Source organism: Corvus hawaiiensis, chromosome 29 (genome assembly GCF_020740725.1).
Source record: "Corvus hawaiiensis isolate bCorHaw1 chromosome 29, bCorHaw1.pri.cur, whole genome shotgun sequence".
In the NCBI taxonomy this organism is placed as follows: domain Eukaryota; kingdom Metazoa; phylum Chordata; class Aves; order Passeriformes; family Corvidae; genus Corvus; species Corvus hawaiiensis.
The window spans coordinates 3,167,243-3,185,359 of NC_063241.1; the positions used below are offsets into that span (position 1 = coordinate 3,167,243).

An 18,117-nucleotide genomic window follows, 5' to 3' on the forward strand; every position below is an offset into this window, starting at 1 on the left:
CCCCCCAGACTGGTTCCGCCCCCCCAGACTGGTTCCGCCCCCCCAAACTGGTTCAGCCCCCCCAGACTGGTTCCGCCCCCCCCCAGACTGGTTCAGCCCCCCCAGACTGGTTCCGCCCCCCCAGACTGGTTCAGCCCCCCCCTCCCCCCGCTGTACATAAAGGGGGGGTGGGGCCCCCTCGGTGTCCCCCCCATTTCGGGGGGATTTCGGGGGGTCTGGGGGGGTTGGGGGAGGGGCGCTGCCCCCCCGGCCTCGAGGCTTTGTTTCTTTGCCGTTTCTCGCGGTTCTTGTCCCAATTTCATTTTTCTCTCTTTTTTAATTGGTTTTTTTTTTCTGTCGAAATCAATAAATTCAGACCACCCTTCAAACCCACCCGATTCCCGAAGTCCCGGAGTTCAGCCTTGGATTCCTCCCAGGTTTCGGGGTGGGGAGGGGGAGTTTCCCCTCGCGGGAAGGAGCACAGCCACGGCCCCGCGGGGGCTTCCTCAATAAATCCATTTATTTAAAAGAATATGTTACAATTAATTACACTAAAGGGGCTTTTCCCGAGGAATGGGAACGCCGGGAGCAGCTGGAAGTGGGAAAATGGGAAAAGCTGGGCAGGGGGGGCTTTTTTTGACCGATTTTTCCCTTTTTCCAGGGTTTTTTTCTTTTTTTTTTTTTTTTTGGATAAAAAAATCCCCGGAGAGACTTCAGCTCCCTCCGCTCCCTTGGAATGTGGGGCTGGTTTAATTTGGGATCAAAATCGGGATTTTCCCGGGATTTTACCCAAATTGGTCTTAGGGGGGTTTGGGGGATCCCAAACCTCTCCCAGTTTTCCCTCCCATTCCCGGCTCGGGGCTCCTGGGGACAACGGGAATCCAATTAATGACAGGGATCCAATTAACGGGATTTATTCCCAGCTCCCAGCTGCTCCAGAGCCGAGGATTTGGGATTTCCCCCCCTCCCCAAAATCTCCCCCATCCCAGCTCCAGGGATCCAAAACGGGGATTTTGGGGAAAATCCCACTTCGGAGCCATTCCCGCTCATTCCAGGGCTCGGGAATGGGGCCAGGACGCCCCTCCCGGGTTTTTGGTTCCAAATATTCCCAAATCCACCCCAAACCCCGGCGGGAGCCGGAGGAACCAGCTCCGGGCCAGCCCCAAACCAGGGAAAATCGGCTTTTCCAGGTGCTTTTTCCTCCTGGGAACTGCTTGGAGAGCAGATCCATGGAAAAATCCCACTAAAAATGGAAAAACGGCTTTTCCACCCTATTTTTCCTCCCAAGCCATGGAAAAGACCTCAAAAGTAGGGAAAAACAGCTTTTCCAGGTGATTTTTCCTTCTGGGAACTGCCCAGCCACTGGATCCTGGTCAAAATCCTGGAAAAATTCTGTTTAAAACCAAGGAAAAACGGCTTTTCCGGTTGTTTTTCCTCCTGGAAGCTGCACATCCACCCAATCCATGGAAAAATCCTGCTCAAAACCAGGGAAAATCGGCTTTTCCAGGTGATTTTTCCTCCCGGGAGCTGCTCCTGCCTTGGGACCTGCAATCCTGGAATCGCCTGGATCCCATCCCAAGGAGCCAGACATCCCCAACTCCCTGGGAAAACACCCAAAATTCCCCAAAAACACAGGAATACGAAGCCAGGAGCGGATCCTTGTGCCGGGAGAGGCATTTCCTTGGAATTCTACTCCTTTGGGATTTTTTTCCTGGTTCTTTTCCTCTCCAGTCCTTAAAAAAAGCCGGATCGGGAGGAAAAACGGGCGGAAAATCCCTTTAAAAAGCTGCAGCCACCCCATGGAACTGGAAAGGAATTATTCCCATGGATACCCAGGCAGGAATTAAACATTCCCAGGGTTTGTTCCTGGCTTTTTTTCCCCACTTTTTTCCCCACCTCCGACCCGGCAGAAAAATCCAATTTTATAATTCCAGTTGTTAAAAAAAAAAAAAAAAAAAAAAAAAAAAAATCCCAAAATTCCCGGCCTTGGAGCTGGATCCGAGTGGGAAAAAGGAGCCCCCGCAGGCGGCTTTTCCCAGATTTTTCCTCTGGAATTCCATAAAGATGACGGGCACGAATGGATTTGGAATTAATGAGATTTAGTTCGGGGGGGGCTTTAATACAATAACGGATTTCTTGGGATTCATGGAAAAGCTGCCGGGGTTAAGTGGCCGCGTCCCTTTGCTGTGACCTGACCAGCTGGAAAAGGTTCTGGAAAAGAAGGAAGAAGGGACAACGTGAAGGCGGCAGAACCCGGAGAACGGGGAATTCCCATTGGATTTCTGGGAAAACGGGAATGCCTCAAACCCGCCTTGGGTTATCCCAGCCCCAGGGTTAAGCCCCATTTGATGCTCCCAGAGAATTCCCAGCTCCCAAAAGCGGGATGGGAAAAGGGAAGGATTCCCTCCCTGCCCTCGGGGATCCCGGGAAAAGGACGGAGGCTTCGGTTTTCCCAAAAAAACCCCAGGAGCAGCCGGGATTTAAACACCTCCCCCTTCCCGAATCAGCTGCTCCAGGGGAAATCCCAATCCGGGAATGGTTTTAGGGGCCCTCTTTTCCCACTTTTATCCCAGATTTATCCCAATTATTTCCACCTCCAGGAAGCTTTTCCCAGATTTATCCCAGTCCCACCTGCAGGAGGCTTTTCCCACACTTACCCCACTCTTATCCCAGTTCATTCCCATCTCCATGAGGTGGCTTTTCCCAGATTTTTCCCAGGTTTATCCCGGTCATTCCCCCCTCCAGGAATTTTCCCCACAGCTGCAGCTCCTTTTTCCACCTGCACCTCAATCATTTTCCCTCTGGAGCCCTCCTGCTTTTCCCCATCCCGGGATTCCCCGGGCATTCCCTGCGGGAGCCGGACTTGAGGCCCAGGAGCCCCAGTTCCTGCTGGGAACCCCCTGGAGAAGGGAAAAGTTGGGAATTCTCACCTCCTTCCTCCACTTGAGCTCGCAGAACACCCGCTCGAAGCACTCGTGCATGTAATTGAACTGCCGGGGAAAACGGGAACTCGGGAATATCCCGGGAAATCCAGGAGATCCAGGGGCAGGGAGGAGCTCCGGGCGGGAATCAGCCTCTCCCGGGACTGACCTCCAGGACCACCCCCCCAGCTCCTCCCTTCCCAAAATCGGCCGCGGGGATTCCGGGCGGGATCGGGACACTCACGTAGGGGGTGAAGATCTTGACCCAGCGCGGTTTCTTCTCGCCGCGCGCGTACTCGAAGCAGAAGGCCATGCCCTCCTCGTCCGTGTCCCACCGCTGCATCTCCTCCCACTCGAACGCGATCACCTGGTTCTGCGGGAATTCCGACTCCGCGTGGGCCGGGAACGGGGCCGGGAACGGGGCCGGGAACGGGGCCGGGAACGGAGCAGGGGCACGGGGGGAGCCCCGGAACGCCGGGGGAGCGCCGGGATCGGGAGGCCTCGGGAGCGCTCCGGGGGTGAGGGGAGAGGTGGATTTGTCTGGGATGATTCCCAGATTATCCTGGAGAGCAACGGCCGCGCTTCCCAAATGCCACCGGAGACCTCAGGAGCCGCCGGGGATGTGGGGACGTGGAGCAGGCGTACCTCCAGGGCGGGAGGTCAGGGATGACCCCAGGGACACCGGGGATGGTCCCGGGGATCTGGAGACACCACAGAGGTGCAAATCCAAGGCGTGGGGTCGGGGATCCGGGACCCCCAGGGGTCTGGGATCTGGGAGGTCGGGGAGGAGCCCGGGGTGAGCCCCGAGGAACCGGGACGAGCCCACGGGAGCGGAAACCCGGCGACGGCGCAGATCCGAAGCCGCGGGGTCGGGGCCGGCGGCGCCGGAATTCCGGGGATGCCGAGTACCTCGAGCTGCCCCTCCTCGGTGCAGGCGTGCAAGCTTGAAGTGGCGGATGCTGATGGCCGAGATGACGTGGCCCTTGCGCCGCGAGTCGCAGGAGCAGTGCGGGAAGGTGATCTCGTTGTAGCCCTCGCACGTCCGCAGCATGTTCAGGTACTGCGGGAACAGAATTCCAGGGATTCGCCGGGATACGGATCCCAGAGGGATCCCGGAATGGTTGGGATGGAGGGGACCTTAAATCCCACCTCCATCCCACGGGCAGGGACATTCCCGCTGTCCCAGGTGGCTCCAGGGGTGGGGAATCTGTGGAATCACCTGGGCCAGGCTCTGGGATTCATCCCTCAAATCCCATCGGAGCCAGCCCAGGGAATCCCGGAATGGTTTGGGTGGGAAGGGACATCTGATCCCATCCCAATTCCAAGGGCAGGGACGCCTTCCCCTATCCCAGGTGGCTCCAGCCTGGCCTTGGACACTTCCAGGGATGTGGGATCCAGGGAATCACCTGGGCCAGGGCCTCCCACCCTCCTCCCAGGAAAGGATTTATCCCTAAAATCCCCTCTGAATCCACAGCAACGATTTGGGTTGGAAGGACCTTAAAGATCCTTAAAAATCCACATTCAGGGACATTCCCACTGTCCCAACCTGCCTTGGCCACTTCCAGGGGTGGGAAATCCAGGAATTCTCTGGATAAGCCATTGCAGAGCCTCGCCCCGGCCCGCTCCCGGGAAAGGCCGGGCTCACTCACCATGACCATCTTCCTCTGCTCGCAGAGCTTCTGCAGCTGGTAGGATTTCTCCTCGGCTTTGATGTAGCCTTTCTTGACATCATCAATGGCCTGGAAAGAGGGGGAAAAACTGGGAAAAATCGGGAAAAATCCGGGAATTCGGGATTGGAGGAGGAGCCAGCTCCCGCTTCACCCTCAGGGGATCTGATCCCAAATTCCAGCCCCAAAAAGGCTCCAAGGTGGGGTTTTCCCATCCCAGTTCCACAACGGCCTCGGGGAGGTGCTGGAATATCCACAGGGAGTTTGGGAAAAGGTTCCTCGGGATGGGAGGATGCATTTGGGAAGGCTGGGGATGCTTGGGACTTGGGCGCTGGAATGTCGGTGGGAAAAGGGGTTTTCCCATTTAAAGCAGGGAAAGGGGATTTTCCTTCGGGACTGAGCCCCTTCCCAACTTCCAAAGGGAGGAAACCGGGCAAATTCCAGGCTGGGAAACCAAAACATTGGAAAATCACTGATTTCATATCAATTTTATATCCATTTAGATCCCTTTATTCCAGGAAAATGCAGGATCGGCCTCTTTTCCCAGGGAACAACCGGAGGAACAGGCCCCAGGTCAGGCCAGGTGGGATAATGGGGAGAATTCCATGAGAAATGGGTGGAATTCCCAAAGTCGGGATCGACCCCCGGGCTCAGCCACCTCCCGGCGACCTTTCCTGAGGCCAACGCGCATTCCAGCGGAATTCCAGCTGGGAACTCCTCACCTGGGGGATCCTGGGGCGCCTCGAGAACTTCGGGGTTGCCTCGATCCCACCGGAAACAACCAAAATTCCCCGATTTTCCCACCGAGCCCCAACTCCGGCGCTCCCCAGAGGCCTCCCCCGGCGCTCCCCCGGGAATTCCGGGCGGGAATTCCGCACCTGGTGGAAGAAGTAGGCGACGGCCAGGTCGTTGTCGTTGAGCAGCGCCTCCTCCTCGGTGGTGAAGAGCCACTTGCGCAGCGTCAGGCACGTCCCCGGCACGGCCGAGGTGTAGTTCTGCACGTAGAGCTTGTGCGGGAACTCGTTGGGAGCCAACTTCCGCACTGGGAAAAGCCGGGAAAAGCACAGGAATGGCGAGGCCGGGCCGTGGGGACGGCGGGGATCCCAGGGCGGCCGAAAAAATCGGCGTCGGAACCTCCAAGTCTACCAGAATGACCCCCCAAATCCTCCAAAGGGATCCCAAATCCTACAAAATGACCCCCCAAATCCTCCAAAAGGATCCTAAATCCTACAAAAGGATCCCAAATCCTCCAAAATTCTCCCAAATCCTACAAAATGATCCCAAATCCTACAAAATTACCCCAAAATCCTCCAAAATGACCCCCCAAAATCCTCCAAAAGGTCCCAAATCCTCCAAAATGACTCCAAAATCCTCCAAAAGGATCCCAAATCCTCCAAAATGACCCCCAAAATCCTCCAAAATGACCCCCAAAATCCTCCAAAAGGATCCCAAATCCTATAAAATTACCCCAAAATCCACCAAAAGGATCCCAAATCCTCCAAAACAATCCCAAATCCTTCCAAAATGACCCCAAACCTTCCCAAATGGCTCCCAAATGACCCCAAGGGCTCAGGTCAGGGTGGAGCTGCCATCCCAGGAACTATCCCAGAAACTCCCGGAGGCGGCCCCTGGGTTGGGATTCGGCGTTGGGATCGGCCCTGGGTTGGGATTCGGTGTTGGGATCGGCCCTTGGGTTGGGATTCAGCCTTGGGATCGGCCCTGGGTTGGGATTCACCCTTGGGATCGGCCCCTGGGTTGGGATTCGGTGTTGGGATCGGCCCCTGGGTTGGGATTCACCCTTGGGATCGGCCCCTGGGTTGGGATTCGCCCTTGGGATCGGCCCCTGGGTTGGGATTCGGTGTTGGGATCGGCCCCTGGGTTGGGATTCACCCTTGGGATCGGCCCCTGGGTTGGGATTCGCCCTTGGGATCGGCCCTGGGTTGGGATTCGCCCTTGGGATCGGCCCTGGGTTGGGATTCGCCCTTGGGATCGGCCCCTGGGTTGGGATTCAGCCCTTGGGATCGGCCCTGGGTTGGGATTCGCCCTTGGGATCGGCCCTGGGTTGGGATTCAGCCTTGGGATCGGCCCCTGGGTTGGGATTCGCCCTTGGGATCGGCCCCTGGGTTGGGATTCGCCCTTGGGATCGGCCCTGGGTTGGGATTCGGTGTTGGGATCGGCCCTGGGTTGGGATTCGCCCTTGGGATCGGCCCTGGGTTGGGATTCAGCCTTGGGATCGGCCCTGGGTTGGGATTCGCCCTTGGGATCGGCCCCTGGGTTGGGATTCGCCCTTGGGATCGGCCCCTGGGTTGGGATTCGCCCTTGGGATCGGCCCCTGGGTTGGGATTCGCCCTTGGGATCGGCCCTGGGTTGGGATTCAGCCTTGGGATCGGCCCTGGGTTGGGATTCGCCCTTGGGATCGGCCCCTGGGTTGGGATTCGCCCTTGGGATCGGCCCTGGGTTGGGATTCGCCCTTGGGATCGGCCCCTGGGTTGGGATTCAGCCTTGGGATCGGCCCTTGGGTTGGGATTCACCCTTGGGATCGGCCCTGGGTTGGGATTCAGCCTTGGGATCGGCCCTTGGGTTGGGATTCGCCCTTGGGATCGGCCCCTGGGTTGGGATTCAGCCTTGGGATCGGCCCTGGGTTGGGATTCGCCCTTGGGATCGGCCCCTGGGTTGGGATTCAGCCTTGGGATCGGCCCTGGGTTGGGATTCGCCCTTGGGATCGGCCCTTGGGTTGGGATTCGCCCTTGGGATCGGCCCTGGGTTGGGATTCAGCCTTGGGATCGGCCCTTGGGTTGGGATTCGCCCTTGGGATCGGCCCCTGGGTTGGGATTCGCCCTTGGGATCGGCCCCTGGGTTGGGATTCAGCCTTGGGATCGGCCCCTGGGTTGGGATTCGCCCTTGGGATCGGCCCTGGGTTGGGATTCGGTGTTGGGATCGGCCCTGGGTTGGGATTCAGCCTTGGGATCGGCCCTGGGTTGGGATTCGCCCTTGGGATCGGCCCCTGGGTTGGGATTCAGCCTTGGGATCGGCCCTTGGGTTGGGATTCACCCTTGGGATCGGCCCTGGGTTGGGATTCGCCCTTGGGATCGGCCCTGGGTTGGGATTCACCCTTGGGATCGGCCCCTAGGTTGGGATTCACTCTTAGGATCGGCCCTGGGTTGGGATTCGCCCTTAGGATCGGCCCTTGGGTTGGGATTCGGCGTTGGGATCGGCCCTGGGTTGGGATTCGCCCTTGGGATCGGCCCTTGGGTTGGGATTCGGCGTTGGGATCGGCCCTGGGTTGGGATTCGCCCTTGGGATCGGCCCCTGGGTTGGGATTCGCCCTTAGGATCGGCCCTTGGGTTGGGATTCGGCGTTGGGATCGGCCCTGGGTTGGGATTCGCCCTTGGGATCGGCCCCTGGGTTGGGATTCACCCTTAGGATCGGCCCTAGGTTGGGATTCGCCCTTAGGATCGGCCCTGGGTTGGGATTCGCCCTTGGGATCGGATCGCAGGGATCCTTTCCCCGGCCCACGGCCCCATCCCTGCGGCTCCCGCGGCGCTCGGCGCTCACCGAAGGAGTGGTTGATGACCTCGAAGAGCGCGAAGTAGTTGGCGGTGACGCTGTCCATGCCCACCTTGGCAGCCACCGCCTGGGAAACGCCGGGAAAGCGGGATCAGCGCCGGCCGCCCGCCCCCGAGAGCTCCCCGGAATTCCCAAAAAAACCGCTCTCAAGGAGGGCTTTTTAGAGATTCTCCCCCCATTCTTCCAGCTGTTCCCAGGGGGAGATTGAGGCTGGGATCCAGCTCGGATTCCCGAGGGGAAAATTCCCACTGGGGATCATCCCGTGGTTGAAAGTCAGCGGGAAATTCCAGGGGTTTTGTCCCCAGCCTGCCCAAATCCCGTTTATCCAAGGGATTCTGGACTTCCTGCTCTTTTCCAGGGAAATTTGGAGCTTCTTTTTCCAAAGGGTCTCCCCCTTGTGTGCTTTCATTCCCTAAAATCCACAGATCTGATGGATCCATAGGGAACCCATGGGATAACCTGGGCCAGGGTCCGGAATTTATCCCTAAAATCCTCTAAAAGTGGGGGAAATCCAGGCGGGAAAGGAGGAAATTCCAGGTGGGAAAGAGGAAAATCCAGCGGGGGGGAAGGAAAATGGAGGTGAGGGTGTGGAAACTGCAGGTGGGAAGGGCTCACCTGGTACACCTGGTCCGTGGTGCTGTTCTTCTTCACCCTCACCGTCACCGTGGTGATGTCCGGGAGCGCCACGCGCAGCTCCACGTCGGAGACGCCGTTGTAATTCTGGGAAAAAGGGAAAAATCCCAAAAAAAGTCAACAAACCCACGTTTGTTTTTATCCCAGGGATTTGGGATCCCTCCAAAATCCCGCAGCGGGAAGAGGGGTGGAGTTGGGTTCTTCTCCAGGTTGTGCCAGGGGAGGTCCGGGTGGGATATTTGGGAAAATTCCTCTGCGGAATTCCGGCGTTCCTTCGCGGGCCTGGGCAGGGGTGGAATTCCATCCCTGGAATTGTCCCAAAATTGGGGATTTCAGGATCCAGATGGATTCAGCCTCTGGAATTCCCAGGCTGCCCCCCCTGAGCTGCTCATTCCCAGCCTGCTCCCTGTATCCCGAAGGATTGTGGGGTTTGGAGGAATTCTGGGAGCTTGGAATGAATCAAATCCATCCAAAACGGGTGGAATTGTCCCAAAACATCCACGGATGTGGCACTCGGGGACACGGATTGGGGGGGCCTCGGGGACAGCTGGATATGAGGAGCTCCGAGGGCTTTTCCAACCCTGGCATTCCATGGAAGGCCTTGGAAGCTTTTTCCCATGGAATTCTGTTGGGCCACGCCTCAATCCCATAAAATACGGGCGGGATTGTCCCAAAACCCCGTGGATGCGGCACTCGGGACACGGATCAGGGGTGGCCTGGGGGACGGGTGGGCAGGAGGGGTTTCCCCACCTCGGCGCTTCCATGGAAGGGGTTTTTCCCATGGAATTCCGCGGGATGACGCCACCCACCTCGTCCGACTCCGACAAGAATTCCTGCATGATGTCGCTCTCGCCGATGACCCGGATGGAGCACACTGCGGGACACGCGGGACGTCACCGGGATCTGTCACCGGGATCCGCCACCGGGATCCGCCCCTGGGATCCGCCACCGGGATCCGCAGCAACGTCCCCCTCCGGAGCACCCCAACATCCCCTTCCCGACATCCCGGCGCGTCCCGAGGGGAATTCCTGCCCCGGGTCACCTCCGGGTCTCCTCCTGTCCCCAGGTCACTGCTAACTCCGTGTTCTCCCTGTCCCGGTGTCCCCCCATGGATCCAGAACCTCTCCAAGGAGACTGAATGTCCCCTGGGTCACCTCCTGTCCCTGGGTCACCTCTGGGTCACCTCCTGTCCCCTGGGTCTCCTCCTGTCCCCTGGGTCCCTTCCTGTCCCTGGGTCACTTCTGGGTCCCCTCCTGTCCCTGGGTCCCCTCCTGTCCCTGGGTCACCTCCGGGTCACCTCTGGGTCACCTCCTGTCCCTGGGTCACCTCTGGGTCTCCTCCTGTCCCTGGGTCTCCTCCTGTCCCTGGATCACCTCCAGGTCCCCTCCTCTCCCTGGGTCACTTCTGGGTCCCCTCCTGTCCCTGGGTCACCTCTGGGTCACCTCCTGTCCCCTGGGTCTCCTCCTGTCCCCTGGGTCTCCTCCTGTCCCCTGGGTCACCTCCAGGCCACCTCTGGGTCACCTCCTGTCCCTGGGTCACCTCTGGGTCCCCTTCTGCCCCTCCAGGTCACCTCTGGGTCCCCTCCTGTCCCCTGGGTCCCCTCCTGTCCCTGGGTCCCCTCCTGTCCCTGGGTCACCTCCGGCTCCCCTCCTGTCCCTGGGTCCCCTCCTGTCCCTGGGTCCCCTCCGGCTCCCCTCCTGTCCCCGCTGCCTCCCCGTGTTCCATGTCCTGGTGGCCCCCCACGGATCCAGACCCTCTCCAAGGCGGATCCAAGGAGCTCCAGCCCCCAATCCCACCCAGGCGGGGCGAAACCCCCCCTCGCCAGCCCCGAACCCCGCCCGTGGCGATCCCGGCGAGCGCCGGCTCCGCACCCTTCTCCAGGTACTCCTCCAGGCCCCTCCGGCGGGCGTCCAGCTGCTGCTCGGACAGCGAGAACGGCCACTTGCCGGGCAGGCGCGGGAAGGTGAAGTTGGTGAATTCCCGCTTCAGGTTCTGGTGCAGGATGGCGAATTCCCGGTAGCGCTTGGAGCACAGCTGGCGCCCGGCCATGTACACGTTGTACACCTGGGGAGCGTTCCCGAACATTCCCAGGAATTCCCCAGAAATTCCCAAGCGGTCCCGAACATTCCCAAAAAAATTCCCCAGAAATTCCCCAACGTTCCCAGAAATTCCCCAGAAATTCCCAAACGTTCCCGAACATTCCCAGGAGTTCCCCCAAAATTCCCAAGCGTTCCCAAACATTCCCAGAAATTCCCAAACGTTCCCAAGTATTACCAAATGTTCCCAAATGTTCCCAAAAATTCCCGAACGCTTGCCACGGCTCAGCCGCGCTCACCCTTGTGGAAAGAGGGGTTGGGGAATGAGGAGGGATTTTGGGGTGAGGATGGATTTGGGGCAAACCCCTGGTAATTTAGGCAAAACCCTGCTAATTTGAGGGCAAACCCCTGCCATTTTGGGCAAAATCCTGGCATTTTGGGGCAAACCCCTACCATTTTGGGGCAAAATTCTGCTAATTTGAGGGCAAAACCCTGCTAATTTGAGGGCAAAACGCTGCTAATTTGAGGGAAACCCCTGCCATTTTAGGGCAAAACCCTGCCATTTTAGGGCAAAACGCTGCTAATTTGAGGTCAAAACGCCGCAATTTGAGGGAAACCCCTGCCATTTTGGGGCAAAACGCTGCAATTTGAGGGAAACCCCTGCCATTTTAGGGCAAAACGCTGCTAATTTTAGGGCAAAACCCTGCTAATTTGAGGGAAACCCCTGCCATTTTAGGGCAAAACGCTGCCAATTTGAGGGAAACCCCTGCCATTTTGGGGCAAAACGCTGCCAATTTGAGGGAAACCCCTGCCATTTTTGGGGCAAACCAATCCCCTCCTCCCCACAAACGAGCCAACCCGCAGCCCCGGGGCTCCCGCCGCGCTCCGAGCGCCGCGGCCGCCTCACCACGAACTTCTCTCCGTTCTGCTCCACGTGCTTGTAGGTGGGGATGGAGATGGGCACCGCCTGCTTCTCGCTGTAGTCGTAGAAGGCCTGGCCCAGCGGCTCCTCGGGCGGCTCCAGGCTCTCGGCCTCGTGCGGCGGCACCGAGAGCACGGTGAGCACCAGCTCCTTCTCGCCGGCGCGGATCAGATCCACCACCTGCTTGTGCGTGGCGCCTTCCACGTTCACCCCGTTCCTGGCGGGAGCAGAAAGGCCCAGATCCCTGCGGGATTCCCACCGACGGATTCGGGGCCACGTCCCGCTGGGCTCGGGGCTTTGAGCTGTGGGGGAGCGGGGACGCGGCTCCGCTGCTTCGGTCAAATTCCTTAAGTGCTTAAAGATACTTGGGGTGTGGAAAATGTTCGGGATACGGAAAACGTTCGGGATACGGAAAATGTTCGGGATACGGAAAACGTTCGGGACATTAAAAATACCTGGAGTATTAAAAAGTTCGGAATGTTTAAAATTAATGCTAAGTGCACTTAAATATATAAGTTTATTTAAATGGGAGTTAATTTAAATTTAAATTGGAGTTATTTTAAATATTCCGGATACTCCGAATGCTCCAATGTAGGTATTCCCAAACTATTTTCAATATTCCGAGTATAAATAAATATTCCGATGAATTTCCAAGTGTTTTAAACATTCCAAATATTCCAACACAGATGTTCTGATTATTTTCAGTATTCCAAGTATTCCAAATTATTTCAGATATCCCAACGTGCTCCGGGAGCACGGCCAGGATCAGCTCCTCCTCCCCACCCGGCTCAGCTCCATCGCCTGCGTCCTCCCCGTCCCCATTCCCAAGACATTCCCCAGCTGCCTCGGAGACGAGGGATCCCTTCCCCAGAAGTCCTCTGGGATGAGCCCGGAACAAACGAGCTGAGGGATTTCCCGATTCCCACTGAGGAATTTCTCCACCAAAACCCCTGGAGTTGTCCTTCTCCCGTTCCCAGGATCCCTCGTGGGATTTGGCCTTCCATCCCCAGCTCTCATCGCTCCCATCCATCCCTTTTTATGGAATTTTCCCTCACGGGAATCACCCCGGAAAGGTCAGATCTGCACTGAAAATTCCGGGTGAGGGATCCAGGATTGAAAATCCCAACTTTTCCAGCAGCTGGAGAAGTTTCCTGCAGCTCCAGCACGGCCCAGAGCCATCCAAACCTCTCAGAGCTTCTGTGTTATTCCAAGGAAAAGGGGTAACGGAGCAACCCTTGGATGTTTTCTCTCTGAAATTCTGGGAAGGGGCACGGACAGGACCCGGAATTCCCACAAGGCATCGTTTTATTCCCAAAAATCCCGGCTCTCCATCGCTCCCAGAGGGTCTTCCCAAGCTCGGATGCTTCCCTGCTCGTGTCTCCAAGGTGTCAGAACTTTGGGATAAAGTCACCATGGCAACCGAGGCTGGAATCCAGGAAGGAAGGGAATGTCAAATCCAGGACGGAAGCGCAGCAGCCACGGATCCGCGGGATCCGGGAGCCTTTTCCCAAGAAAAAGGGACACCGGGATGCTCCTCAAGCTTCTGGCTCTGCTTGGAGCTGGAAAAGGATCCTTGAGGGAATCCGGGGAATGTGAGGGGAGCTGGGTTCCCCCGGAAAGGACATCCCGATCCTACAGACGACACCAGATCCAAGGGATCCTTTTCCATGGGATGGGAAACCGAGGAGAGCCATTCCCAGCAACATTCCTCCCCCGATAAATCCCTTTTTTTTTGGGAATGCGGAAGGGGCTCCCCCTCCGGAGCGGGAGCTTCCGGCACTTCCCGCTGCAGGATGGGGGAGTCTCCTTCCCCTTCATTCCAGTGGGAAAAGCTCGGGATTCCTTGGAGCTGGTTGGATTTCTCATGGAATTCCTCTTCCAGGGGCTCCCAAATGCTCCCAGCCCCCTTCTTCCACGGAGCTGGGAAGAAGCTCCTCAGTCCATCCTCAAAATTCCCTGAATCTGTGGAAGGCAGCGTGGAAAACGTCTCCTCCTCCTCCAGCAGCTGGGCTGGGATCCGGGAATCCTCCATGGGGAAGCTGCTGGGAAAGGGCAGGAGATCCTGGGATCCGGGAATCCTCCATGGGGAAGCTGCTGGGAAAGGGCAGGAGATCCTGGGATCCTGGAATCCTCCTCAGGAAGAACGGATGAAGCAGAATTCCCATCACGCCGACACGGATGGGTGAGCAAGGGCCCCGTGACACGGAAAACGTTCCGGGGCTCCCGTTCCGACAGGGAATGAGTCACTTTCCGCCAGGACTGTGGAAAATCCCCCGGCTCTGGGTCTGCCAGGGAAGTGGGGAAGGAGATTCCTGGGGATGGAGACCTCTGTGCTTGGATGGGGTGGATGAAGGATCCGAGGAATTCCAGAGGAAAGGAAGAGGAATCAGCTGCTGATCAGAGGGATTTTAGGGTTTCCAGGCTGATCCAATCCACTCCCTAAGTTTTCCAAGGCTGAAGACCCCACTCAGAGCCTCCGGATGAGGAAATTCCCGCTGCCCATTCCCGGAGTGAATTCCCAGCAGCGCCGGGAATGCGCTGAGCCAGCAGCTCCCGCCTCCGGCACAGAGACCATTCCGGACTTTTCCAAGGCAGAGCCGGCTTCTCCCATCCCATGAAATGGGACCTGAGCCCACGGAGGGATGGAAAATCCCATCTCCCGAGGGAAAAGCCTTTGGCCTGGCACATAAACGTTGGGAAGACGCCGATTCCGGGGGTTATTCCATCAAAACCTGACTCCTTCCCGGTGCCGCGCCCATTCTGGAGGTTTCCCCACCACAGGAACGAGTCTGGTGGGATCCAGGATCCCCCAGCCCTGCCCATCCCACCTAAACCCGGCCATTGTCCCACCCAACGTTCGGGATAAATCCCTTTTTCCTCTGTTCCGTCATTTCCCAGGCAGCTCCGGAGCTCCTCTTCCCGGTCGGATTAATCAGGATCGGCATTCCGGGCGCTAACCAAGAGCTCAGTTGGCTCCCGCCGTCCGTCTCTGATGCCCTCGGGGATTCCGGAGCGTTCCAGAGCCTCGGGAAGGCACAGGGATGAGCCGGATGCGGGATCCGGGAGGGAGGGATGGAAAAAGGACCTGGAGCGAGCGCGGGAGCATCCAGGCAGCACCTGGAGCATCGGATGAGGATCAGGAAGAGGGGATTTTTCATGGAAAACACGCTCGGATGGGAGGTCTCGGGCTTTTCCGGGATAGGGATGAGCTGTGGAGTGCCAGAGCCACAGGTGAGCGACCACATCCCAGACATCCCCTGAAATCCCAGCAGGAATTCCTCAGGAGCAGAACAACCTCCTCGCTCAAGAACTCCCCTCCTCGGGCAGTCTGCCGGGAATTCCAGGAGGTGGGAACGGAATCCCGCAGGGAATAAACGCCCCCGAGACACCCCAGATCCGCCCGGCAGCTCCTCCCGGGAGCTCCCCGCCCTGGGCGCTCCGGAGGAACCGGGATGCGGATGGGCCCCCCCTCTCCCGGGCCGTTCCCGCTGCTCCCGGCGGGAGGAAGGGAAATCGGAGCTATTCTGGGAATCCCGGGTTATTGTTTGCTCCTCCGGCCGCGCCGGGGCTGCAATTCCAGGAGTTGGGGTTTCAAGGGATCCGAGGAGAACGGGGGGTGGGGCTGGGGGGTTTGGGGAGGATTGTGCAGGGGAAGGTGGGAATGTGGGAATGTAGAAAAAGAGGGATGCTGGAATGTGGGAATACAGGGAAACGGGAACGTAGGGGTGTTGGAATGCAGGGGTACTGGAATACCGGGATATAGGGGTAATGGAATACAGGAATACGGGGATATTGGAATTTAGGGATAATGGAATTTAGGAATATTGAAATACAGGAATGCAGGGCTGTTGGAATACTGAATTACTGGAATACAGGAATACTGGAATACTGAAATGCTGGAATACAGGGCTATTGGAATATTGGAATATCGGGATATTGGAACGTACAAGACACAGGGACAAATTAAAGCCACTTTTCCCAGGAAATAAATGGGTAAACCAAGAGGAAATTCCCAATTTTTCCAGCTTCCATAGGGATACCAGGAATTGGAGACCCCAGGCAAACCCTCCTCGTTAACCATCACTAAGCATCATTAACCTCACGGCTTAATTAATTCACAGCCCCGGGTCCTCACCTGGCGCCGGCCACAAAATCCCGGAATTCCACCACCAGGCTCCGAACCTCCCTCTGACCCCAAACCCGGCGTTCGAAATATTCCCGAAAACGCCCCAAAATGAGGGAAAATTTCAGCCCAACGCCCCCAAAACCCCTCCCCCCCCAGCCTGGGAATGCTGCTCCCTCAACTTGGCTCATCCAGGTGCAGAATTCCCCCCGCTCCCAGCGCTTCTCCCGCACGGAAAAATCAAAGGATCGGGAATTTGGGTCAGCTGAGACAGAGCCAAATCCCAGCCGGGATTCCTGCGGGATTCACCGGCCACGGGCGGGTCCCGACAGCTCCTCACACCCCTCGGACATCCCGAGCTGGCAGCAAAGCATTCCTGCAGCTTGGAAATCCCTGGAATTAATCAGTAATTGGACTTAACCCGCCCGGAGAGAAGTGCAACGGCCGGAGGATCCGGAGGGATCCCTCAAAACCAACCCCTGCGCCGGGATTTGAGGGATTTCAGCCCAAAAGTCTCAGGATTTTTAGGTTTGGGGGGGAAAATGAGTTTCCACACAGCGGGAATATTCCCACGGGAAGGCGTTTTCCAGGTCAAAGTTACAATTTTGGGGCGGCAAAAAAAGCAGCAGCTGGAGAGCACAAGATGCAGGGAACCAGGATCGGGAGCTTTATCCCTAAAAACCCAAGGGGTTTATCCCTAAAAATGCCCCTCCGGCCTCCCCAGGAGGATCCCCATGTTCAAATCCAAGGGTTCCCCCTTTAGAGGCCCCCGGTGAGGGGTGGGGGGCTCAGCCCCCCTCTTCGGGACCCCCCAACTTCCAGTGAGGCTCAACCCCCTCAGGACCCCCCCAAAATCCCCCAAACCTCACAAGGACCTCACCAAGGGACCCTCAAAAGCCCCCTCAGGACCCCCCAAACTCCCAGCAAGGGCTGGGGGTCTCAGCCCCCTCCTCAGCAAGGGACTCGCAGCCCCCTCAGGACCCCCCCATTTCCCCCTCAAACCTCACGAAACCCCCACCAAAGGACCCGCGGAGCTCTCAGGACCCCCCAAAACCCATCACGGGCCGGGGGTCCCAACCCTCCTCACCCTCAGTTTCCTCAGGACCCTTTCAACACCCCCCAAACCTCACAAGAACCTCACCAAGGGACCCTCAGAGCCCCCTCAGGACACCTCAAATTTCCAACAAGGGCTGGGGGCTCATCCCCCCCTCATGACACCCTCAGCAAAGGGCCCTCAGCCCCCTCAGGGCCCCCTCAGGACCCCCAAATCCCCACCAAGGCCCGGGGGTCTCACCCCCCCCTCACGACACCCTCAGCAAGGGACCCTCAGCCCCCTCATCACCCCCCAAACCTCCCCAAAGACCCCTCAGGGCCCCTCAAACCCCCACCAAGAGCCGGGGGTCTCAATCCCCTTCATGACACCCTCACCAAACGACCCTCAGCCCCCTCAGCACCCCCCCAAACCTCTCCAAAGACCCCTCAGAGCGCCCTCATCCCTGCCCAGCCCCCTCAGAGCCCCCTCAGGACCCCCACGCCCGCCCTCCCCGGGTGTGTCCGTGTGTGCGCGGGGCGTTCCCGGGGCCGGGTGCCGGGGGGCTGTGGGTGGGCGGCCCCCCCGTACTCACACCTCCAGGATGCGGTCCCCCTTGCGCACCCCGGCGCGGTCGGCGGCCCCTCCGCCCAGCACGGCGCTGACGTGCTGCAGCGGCGCGTACAGCTCGCCGTTGATGCTGCGCAGCTGCCCGCCCTCGCTCACTTGCCCGCGGACGTTAAAGCCGTAACCGGACTCGGACTTGACGATGCGGACGACGCGGGGCCCGCCCGGGGGTCCCTCCCCGGCCCCGTTCCGCGCCCCCGGCCGCGCTTCGCCCTCCTCGTCCGCCATCTTGGCCTCCGCGCACGGCGCGCGTCACGAGACCGGGCCCGCGCCGGCCGCCGTAGGGATGCCCGCGCCCCCACCCCCGTGCCACGGGGTGCGATGGGAAATGGAGTCCGCGGAGCGGCCCAGCGCCGTTAGAGCGGCCCGGGCCGCGAGGGGTGATGGGAGATGTAGTCCGGGGCGAGGGAGAGGCGGGGAGAGTTCCGCGCATGCGCTGTGGGCGTGGGAATGGGGGTGTTGCCATGGGAACGGGGGCTGTTGTCATGGGAAGGGGGGGCTGTTACCATGGGAACGGAGGGGCTGTTACCGTGGGAATGGGGAGTACAGGTGCTGTGGGATCGGGGGGTTGTTACCATGGGAACCAGGGGGGCTGTTACCGCGGGAATTGGG

General features: G+C 58.7%; 1 protein-coding gene across 1 annotated transcript; it reads right to left on the minus strand.

Moving 5' to 3' along the window:
* Positions 1-481: 481 nt before the first annotated feature.
* On the minus strand, positions 482-17,761 carry SNX27 (sorting nexin 27). The gene is given in 13 exon segments (XM_048288816.1): positions 482-2,190; positions 2,910-2,969; positions 3,145-3,273; positions 3,810-3,842; positions 3,844-3,960; positions 4,550-4,639; positions 5,446-5,609; positions 8,123-8,201; positions 8,750-8,854; positions 9,577-9,641; positions 10,639-10,831; positions 11,711-11,942; positions 17,474-17,761. Coding segments are annotated over 13 exon segments (1,575 nt in total). The 5' UTR covers positions 17,734-17,761; the 3' UTR covers positions 482-2,142.
* Between the last annotated feature and the right edge of the window lie 356 nt (positions 17,762-18,117).